This window comes from Montipora foliosa, chromosome 1 (assembly GCF_036669935.1).
Source record: "Montipora foliosa isolate CH-2021 chromosome 1, ASM3666993v2, whole genome shotgun sequence".
NCBI classification, from domain to species: Eukaryota; Metazoa; Cnidaria; class Anthozoa; order Scleractinia; family Acroporidae; genus Montipora; species Montipora foliosa.
In genome coordinates, this window is record NC_090869.1 from 38496616 (window position 1) to 38506615 (window position 10000).

General features: G+C 40.1%; 1 protein-coding gene across 1 annotated transcript in view; it reads left to right on the forward strand.

Moving 5' to 3' along the window:
- Positions 1-10000, forward strand: part of LOC137997852 (MTOR-associated protein MEAK7-like) — a 20975-nt gene that overhangs the window by 8344 nt on the left and 2631 nt on the right. The window contains exons 3-6 of the mRNA XM_068844149.1: positions 1157-1437; positions 2908-3026; positions 5625-5801; positions 8226-10000. The exon at positions 8226-10000 is cut by the window's right edge and continues 2631 nt beyond it. Coding sequence (XP_068700250.1) covers positions 1157-1437; positions 2908-3026; positions 5625-5801; positions 8226-8333 — 685 coding nt within the window. The 3' untranslated portion in view covers positions 8334-10000. The remainder of the gene's footprint in view (positions 1-1156; positions 1438-2907; positions 3027-5624; positions 5802-8225) is intronic.

A 10000-nucleotide genomic window follows, 5' to 3' on the forward strand; every position in this document is an offset into this window, starting at 1 on the left:
CTAGACAATTTAAGGAATTGTCAATTGTTACTTTATACATATAGACCCCTAAAAAATTCAAGTGGCCTCAACAGGATTCAAACCCAGGACCTCTGCGATGCTGGTGTAATGCTCTACTAACTAAGGGCGCGTTCGATTGACTGTATTCCGGAATGGGAATACATGGAATATAAGTTAGAAATCCTTCGTTTTTGCAGAGATTCACATTAATATTGTCAAACATCTGCTGAAATGCTATTTTAAACATAGCTTTATTATCTTTGTTGCTGCAAAATAAGTGTTTTAAATCATCACTCCACGTATTCTTATTCCGGAATAGGGTCAACTGAATGCACCATAAAGCTGCATGTCTGAAGCCACTCAGTTGATAAAATGACAGTGAAACTTTAAAAAGATGACTTGTGAGCATTAAAAAAAATTGAACATTTCACTCATAAGGTACATGTACAAATAAACTCTGAAGATTTCACTTTCACCTTCTTATTCCCATTATTTCTATTTGCAAGGGGCTTCAGTCTTAGATTGGTACAATTGTACATCTCCAAATTTAATAGTGTGTCTCGATACCTCCTTCTTCGGGGTGCAGGGAATTGGCGCAGTACTAGTGGTGAGAGTACTCGCCCCCCACCAGTGTGACCCGGGTTCGATTCCCAGACTTGCCGTCATGTGGGTTGAGTTTGTCGGTTCTCTACTCTGCAGTGTCAGTGACACTGTCAGTGTCCCCAATAAGTTCTCCAGCGCTAGAACGACTAGACACTTATTACATAAATAAAGTTCCTTTCCTTTCCTTTCTGTCCCTAATGAAGAATCCTGCCCCAGTCAGGATATAAATGTCACGTCTATGACTTGGAAATTGAGTCGGTAGGTGTATAAGAAGTCAATTTGTCCCTACAGTGATGGATTAATACACCACTGGTACTGTGCTCAGTATTTTTCAGTGAACGGTCAATTAAACACACAAGAAAGCAAACATTTTCTCAATCTTTTTATCTACACTAATCAGTGATAAGTGTTTTTTAGACTTACTAGGTTTTGCTTAATTTAACCCAATTCACCATGCACTAACTCTGTTTAAAACAACTCACACCTTTTAATATTATTATTACATGTAGCAACAGATGTAGGTTTACTTTTCAATTTTTTTTAATCATTTCAGATCACACATCATGATCCCATGCAAATTTGAGGCAGATTTCAACAAAATTGATCCTTTGTTAGATGTTCCATCCATTGTGCTTATAAATCACCACTTACCAGCATCACTGCAGCATCGATGGAGACTTCTGTTCTCGACTCGTGTTCATGGAGAGAGTTTCAGTTCTTTCATTCACCAAATTATGAACCAAGGACCTGTGGTAATTGTGGTGCAAGACACCGGTGGACACATTTTTGGAGGCTTTGCTTCCATTAGTTGGACAATCAAGTCCCATTTTGTTGGTAAGAAATTGGCCTTACGCTGTAGGGGTACACAGGGGGATCTGAATTTCCAATTTCAGGGCCCATTAATCCCAGTTTGAGGCCATGGAAAAAATTGGCTAGAACTGCTTAGGTGATCCTACCAATCAACAGAAGCTACATACTTCCTTGGAAAGATTAATAATTTAAAATTATTATCATTCAATATATTTTTTCCTTCCTTTTCATTGGCCGAGAGCCCACCACATGACCTGAAAATATCTGCCTGCAAATAAGTGTTTTGCTGCAAATAACATTCTCCTCATGCGTAATTGAAACCACACTCTTGTGTGAAAATGGCAGTTTGCTTTCCTGAGCTTCAGGAAGTGATTTAATTGTTGGGAATTGTGGAAAACAAACTCAGCCATCGAATGATAAAACAATTATTGTACTTGGTTATCACAAAATATTGTGATTTGTCAGTGTCTCGCAGATCAATAATTATTTGCCTGCCTTTGGCTTTGGGAAATAATAATTAATGATCTGCTCGCCACTGACAAATCATGATATTTTGCTCAACCTCCCCCAACAAGTGTTAGATAGTGTAGTATGTGGTTTGAAATAAGTCTTCCTTACCACCCAACCTTTTTGTGCAGAGGTGCCTCTTTGCTGCCCCACCCATATCACTTTGATTCCCCACCCACACAACCAATCTCCCCCTTTACCAAGTGCCACAAAGTAACAGGAAATGTTAGACACCGCACACCGGTGGCTCGGTTGAGCACCAGCCTGCCATGCGGGAGGTCGTGACTTCAACTCCGGCCGGACCAACACTCAGGTTCTTTAAATAACTGAGCAGAAAGTGCTGTCTTAAAGTTTGTAATTACATCCGCAAATGGTTAGACTTTCAAGTCTTCTCGGATAAGGCCTATAAACCGTAGGCCGGGTCTCACAAATATCTTCCATGTGTCATTAGTTCCCTGTGGGACCTTAAAGAACCTAAGTATATACACTCTATTCGAGAAGAGTAAGGGATGAAGTTCCTGGTGTTGTGGCTGTCCTCTGTGATTATATGGGTGGGTGGGTATAGCAGGTCCACATCAGCTGAATAGCTGCCAAAACTTCAACGTGCTCAAACAAATAAATAACAAACAAACAAACAAGTTACCAGCTCCCGTCACATACAATTATGGCCTTTGCATTAGAAGGTTCTAATGAGGGTGGGATGTTACAAGTGACAAAACATACAACATTAAGCGGGAAGATTTTTGTAGCTCTTGCAAGGAGCCAAATATTTTATCTTTTTTGGAGCATTAGTTGTCACCAAATCCATCCTTTATCATAATTATGGTCTCATCTCAACAAATTATTTGTTGATGTTGATGACGATGCATATGTCATGATTGATCCTTTTATGACCAAAAGTGTACAATCACTAACAGTGCTGTAATCCATGATTTTCATAGCCCTAAGGAAATATCTACACTTTAATTTCCTAATTTTCTTATTCAGGTGACAGCCATTGTTTCTTATTCAGCATCAAGCCAACCATGGGTGTGTACCAACCAACTGGTTACAATGAAAATTACATGTATCTTAATACGGGCATGCAGACTATGCCCAACGGACTGGTAAGTAATGCTACCAGTAAACAAGGCTTTTATACGTCTTTCCTGAGGATAAACACAGTGCTCTGCTCGAGAAAGCCCTTGCCAGCCGGCCAGGACAAGTACTGTAGATCTCGTGCTGAGGCTAACAACTTTCTCGGGGTGCTTTCAATTGACCGTATTCCGGACTGGGAATGCATTGAATACACGTTAGAAATCTTTCGTTTTTACGGAGATTCACCTGCTAAAATGCTATTTTAAACATATTTATTATTTATTATCCTCGTTGCTTCAAAACGCCAGACATACCGTTTTAAATCATCATTCCACGTATTCTTATTCAGGAATAGGGTCAATCGAATGCACCAACTAAATTAATCAAAGGATTCAAAAGTTCAAAAGATGTCTAGAGACCAAAAATACACAGTATTTTTCTGTTTTTTCTCCGTAATGAGTGAACCCACGCAAACGAAGAGACAGCTCAGGCAATTGGATCAAACATATAAAACAAGCAGCGGCTATAAACATAAACATTTGTTGTTGTTGTTGATAAAGCGCATTTTACTTTTGACTTGACGTTTCGTATCCTTCAATATACATCTTCAGAAGTGACGGTTGAACCATTTACTATCCATGGTTGAACAAATAGCCCATTTCCGAGTTGCTGCATGCCTCAGTTTCAAATCGAGACCACCATTCAAATGGAAATGAGTTGCGTATTCTTATGCAAATCAAACTCATTTCCCTAATTCGCCCTTGTCACACGGCGGCCATATTGTCCCGGGAGACCAAAAAATCTTTTTTTACCACGCCAAGCCTCGCAGTGGAGACCATGGGGGTTAGGCAGCAACTCGGAAATGGCCTATTCAAATATGATATATATAAAATTATGAAGACTGGTAACTAGAAAGAATAAGATAAAAATAGTAAGATAAATAGCAGTGAAAACTGACCGTTTGATAAAGCCACATCAAAGGAGTAACTGAACCCTTGACACGTGGCCTCAAAAAACACGATGTCACGGTTGTAAACAAGCCATTTACCACTCTACAACAACAGTTCCCAGCTCCGATATTCCGACCATCGATGGAATCGCAGACCAACGTCGTGTATAAAATTCCCTGTGCAAATTGTTCGTGGAGTTATATTGGGGAAGCTGGCAGAGCTTTTAATACCCGAAAAAAAGAACATTTGAAAAACACCAAAACTGCGGCCAAAGGTTCTAGAATTGCTAATCACGCCTGGTCCAACAACCACGCCATTGATTTTGAAAACGCGGCAATTATTGACAAAGGCACTTTTCGAACCAGAAGTGGCATACCAGAGTGACACCTAACGCAGATAACAATAGGCCAGTTTCGTATTCTAACGGTTGGACTGGATCTAGCATGAAGTGGAGGCTAATGCGGGCAAATCTTAATTTGCCCGCATTAGCCTCCATTCCATGCTAGATCCAGTCCAGCCATGAGAATTTGAAAATGGTGTATTCTTGCCCGTTACCTGGGCAATATAACATTATTTTTAACAAACATTCGTAACCATTTACATTTTTATTATTTCGCAAGTCACGCTTTTTATTCAAATTTTCTCATCGCTTTCTTATCATTCATTTTACCCGTCGAAGAGTGCAGTTCGGGTAGTCAAAAGCTCGTAGTTTTTAATCATTTTAGCTAGAGATTATGTTTTTGATTAAGTTTAAATGGCCAAGGAGCAAGAATATTTAAAAGGGATCAAAGGTCTCTTCCCCAGTGGGCAAGTTAGAATATTCAAGTCATCTTTCTCGCAAAACAAGCTCTTTTTTTAAAAATAAAGATGGGGTCTATCTGAATTTTCCTGCAAAAACTACGAAGAAATCAAGGAACCAGAGTGTAACGCCAATTTTCGTCATTTTATTGCTGGCCGAAGTTCTAGATTTACATCCAAATTCTTTGATTGCACTCACGTGATAAGACGGCCATGTTGTTGCCAAAACAATAGAAAAGAATTCTTCCGATTCATTCATTTAACGATGCCAAAAGTCGCAGCCTTTGACGAGCTTCAGTGAAACGACGCATAGGCATTGTTTTCGCCGATTCTCTTTATGTCCCAGGAGAAATTGCAAACAATGATTGTGCAAACTAATTTTTTTTTTTTTTTTGGCGGGGGGGGGGGGGGAAGGAGTAAAAGAGGTGTATTATGGGATTTGTGCTAGTAGACAATAGGACATTTCCGAGTTCATGCCTGCCTCCTCTTCAGAGGGAGTCTAAATGCGAAGTTTTTTTTAAAATGAAAATTAGTTCTCGTCCATATGTAAATAGAACTAATTGCCATCGCAAAAGCTTAGCACTCGGAAATGGCCTATTCTCATCCTGCACAGCCCATTATTTGACAAATGGAAAGCCTGACTTAGTTTGATGCTTTTCTTGTTTGAAGAAAATTAAATGTGACGTACAACGCTGCGATTGGATAAGCCTGAATTCTTGAATCGTAATTCTGTAGGTTACTTTCATTATTTTTCGAACCGGAGTAGCACCAAAGCGTGCCTGATTTTCCACCTGGTTGCAGTTTCTACCTAAATCAGTCTACCTTTAATGGTAAGCCGTTCTGGTCGAACCTACTGACTGTCATTTCTTTACTAAACAGGGTATGGGTGGACAATTCGACTACTTTGGACTTTGGTTAGATGATGAATTTGGTACAGGGCACAGTCGTGGTCAGCCATCCTGCACAACGTATGGCAGTCCACCACTTGCAGCAGAAGAAGAATTCAACATCAACCGGTTGGAGGCCTGGGGTGTCGGTGTACCGCCGGAGGATGAGGTGAGGGAAGATTACGCGATACATCTACCTTGCGGCCGTTAGAGGAGACGAATACCAGCAGAAGGCATCTTATATAGGGTATATTACACGGTGGCGAGAAGATATGTATTTTATGTTCCAGTGGCAAGAACAATATCTCAGGAGTGAGACGAACGAGTGAGATATTATTCTTGCCACGAGAACATAAAATTCATATCTTCGAGCTAACGTGTAATTTCCGTTTTGTTATATAGACAGGAGTGTTTTTCTTTCTAATACCGAGCACTAACTTTATCGTAAATTCTTGCAGCTCGGCGGCAGGATTTTTCTTCAATCGTCGCATTTCTCCTTTACTTCCAAGGAACTCATTGAATAATTTTAAGTTGTATGAAGTTTTATTCTTCGTGTTAACATTTTCTTGTTTCTCAGAGATTTTACGATTTTGCGTCAGCTTCAGAGAACTTCACGAATCTATCGCTCGCCATTTTTCACTGACTGTTTGCACAAACGTCATCAATATCCTCACTACGGGCCCTGAGGATATGCAAAATACGCCATTCGGGTCCCGGATGTAGTTTCGTATTAGCCCATTTTCCGAGTTGCTGCATGCTTCAGTTTCCAAGCGAGTCCTGGTGCACAACCATTCTATTGGAAACGAGTTGCGTATTCTTATGCAAACTCATTTCCCTTTCATTAGTTGACGCACTTCGAAACCGAGACAAACAGCAACTCGGAAATGGTCTAATTATGAGTGGCGTTTTTTCTAGTAAAACACTTCTGTCTATACAATTAAAAAATATATATTAGCTTTATAACCTCTTTCCCCCCCCCCCCCTCCCCCTAAAAAAACCTCAGTAATCTGGAGCGGCTAGTTTGTTTTCAGTGCTTCCTTTAACAGCTTTTAAGGATGCAATGTAATTGCCTTGCTACCAAAAACGAAAAGGAAAACTAAACAACGTAATGAATGTCATAAGCTACAAAGAATAGATGCTAGGCCGCTTTTCACAGCCCTTTTCTGTTTATAAATTCCTTGGGACGTTAACGAACCCAACCCGTCGCTAAGAATACTGCTCAAAGATCCCGAGGTTCCCATTATGGCCTGGCAGGGATTTCTGAAAAAGGCTTATGGTTTACGGGGTCAAGGGGGCATTGCTGGGTGCTGTAGATGTAGACGTAGATACCACGACACAAAATGATCGCCAGCTTTACCCTGAAACAAAAAAGAGACTTTAAGAATTCGGAAGGGGGTATATTAAGAGAGAAACAAGAGTAAAACAACGAGAGGGTCCTGAGCCTGCGGTAAGAATAGACTGAGGTTTTGCATTTCTGCGGCTGCTGGCGGCTGCAAAATTCCGATCGGTTACTGAAAAATAGGCTTTGTTTGCGTTGTGAATGGATCACAACTGCTAACTGGCGGCTGACTGACTAAGCTTATCGCTTGAACTCGTCACAGCCTCAATTGGTGGTTGTTATCATTTAGCGTGAATTTCCCTCCCCTTTTCTGCCTTTTTGGTGTGGACGGCATTTCTCAATTTTTTTTACTTCGCTGCCGGTGAAAATGAAAATCCGCGGGAAGCTGGTTACTCAAAGACGACTGAGCGCGCTTATTTCTGATTCACGTAGATATTGGCAGGTTACATAATTTAATTGCATGAAGACGAGAATGCAAAAACGTAGGTGTTCCGCACTCCTCTCTTCCACTTTTTTGTTCTCGGTTTTTTTCCATTCCCCTCCTCCTCAACAAAGCCTGAAATGCTGGCTGCAAATCTTGATGTGTATTCTCGGATGTCATCTCTTGCAAGATTTTATACATCGTGACAAATTTCTTTTCTTGCATTTGATGAAAAAGTCTACGCTACCCAAGCTTCTCAGTGAAGCAAATTACTCACATTCTTGTCGTAACCAGCAGACATTTAGATGCCTTGCAGAAAACCCTATCTAACGGTTTTCCCACACCAGGGCGCATTATAATTATCCCGTTCCCATCATAATTATCCCGTTTCCATTACAATTATCCCGTTTCCATTGATCATTATTATCCCGTTCATCGTTAAGGCTTTGACTCGACTCTTGACAAATTACTGCATTTTACTATTTCAGTGCCCCCTCTCTACCTAAACGCGTAAATTATAAACGAAACCCCCTCAGTTGACTAATTATGACTCTGTAACTTACGGCTTATCCAATGTCCAAAACATGGAATTTAGCTTGAAGTCCTAGGGTACCTGTCTTTCGCCTGGAAAAACAATTTGTCTTTGACGAGACCGTCCTCCACAACCGTTTGTTGGGACGTCTTACGACGCTTTCTTTGGGGGTGGTGTCGCGCGATACCCCAAAAGAGCTGCAAAGCAGACAAGCATTTAAGATCTAGTACGTATTAAGCTGTGAGCGTTCAAGGTTATTGAAGCGTTTTCTAACCAACTTTTTGTTACCGTTTTCAAACAGCTAGAGAAAAGGAGTGTCTTGGATACAGAAGTGGAGGCGAAAGCTTTCTTAGAAGTTATGGGAAAAACTATTCACAGTGAAGGATACAGGGAACCAGAAACAGATTGAACGTGTTCCACTAAGCTGAGTGTGTAGACCTTTAGGTTGCGCCTAAGACCTTTTTACAGTTGTTTCTTTCGTATCCAGGGCCCGGTTGTTCAAAAGCCGATTAACGCTAATCCCAGATTAAAAATTAACTAAGGAGTTTATTTCTCTACTCCCAAATGCTGTTCAACATTGATATTCGGCAAAACTTTACATTAGAAAAAGTCGATCTTGAAAAACAAAAATAAGTGAAAGAAAATTTCACCAAAACATTGAAAACATGAAACAAAAGTTTACGCTAATCCTGGATTAAGGACGGTGCCTACTATTGTTATTGCGCATACGTTCTGCGCATTTCGAGATACTCGGATTTCCTATGGGTGATGCTTATTAATACAGGAATATTTTTGCGCGGTTCAAAACCATGCGGAGAAGGCAGAACTTAGCATGTGCTCTTGGTATCCACAAAGAAAAGTGGGGGTAACCATGCATTTTTCAGAGATAATTAAGATTCAATTTGGAAAAGAACGCCATACATTGCTTTGTATTTCAAAGCTTTTTACAAATATTGTTGATTAATTATCTTCGAAAAATGCGTGGCTACCCCCAATTTTCGTTTTGGATATCAATAACACTTGTTGAGATTTGCTTTTCCCGCATATTCAGTAAACCGCGCAAAAATATCTTTGAATTAGTAGGCACCGTCCTTAAATTAATCGGCTTTCGAACAACCGGACCCAGGCCTTTAAATTTCGGGGTAAACTTTATTGTTTTTCTTACGTAAACACAACCTAGTTAGCGTTGAAAAGCATTAGTGTAATTACATAGGTAATTATTGAAAACTCTCTACGCTGAGTGGTTGCACTTGACGTGATTATTTTGCGATAATCACCTACCTAGGCGGTTTTTTTTTTCAAAATGGCCGCAAGCCGTTTTGTCGAGGTGAGCGACGAAGAAATTAATTGCTTTAAAGAAAATGCCTGTTTTTCAAATAATCTGTCATGTAATTATACTAAAACAATTATTCACCTCAGGCTTGGTGAATATCGTTGAATAAAGACCTCGACTTCGTCTCGGTTTTCATTCACCTCACCTTCGGCTTATAATAGACCTCTTACAGTTGTGTGCTTAGTTACCTGGTCTTTAAATGAAAGTGAGGGGCTGGTGTTGACCTTGTTATGACACACACCTCCCTCCTTTTCTTATGGTAATGATGTTGTTGTCATGCTAATTAGTCAGAATTTGCATGAGAAAAGCAGTGAGGTTTCTATCAAAACAAGGTCGACTCCAGCCTCACTTTCATTCATAGGCCAGGTAACTAAGCACACAACTGTAAAATGGACTATTGTAAAAATAGGTTTAATTAACAAAAACAATAGTTCTGCACGCCCTTCACGTGCGTTTTACTTTTTGATACATTTCTTTGCCGTTTTCGTCTTGACAACGACGTGAAATGATCAAATTTAAGGTCATGTCCACATGACCTTAAATTTGATCATTTCACGTCGTTGTCAAGACGAAACGGACGAGAGCACCTGACGATGAATTGTCAATTTTCTCTCTAAATATCCACACCGTTCTTACAAATTTTATTCTTGGAATTTGGACTCACATTTTCCACCCCGAGCGACTTGGAGTAATCGAACAAATTATTACAGTAACCGGAAGCATAATATTTTTAGACAACGTTC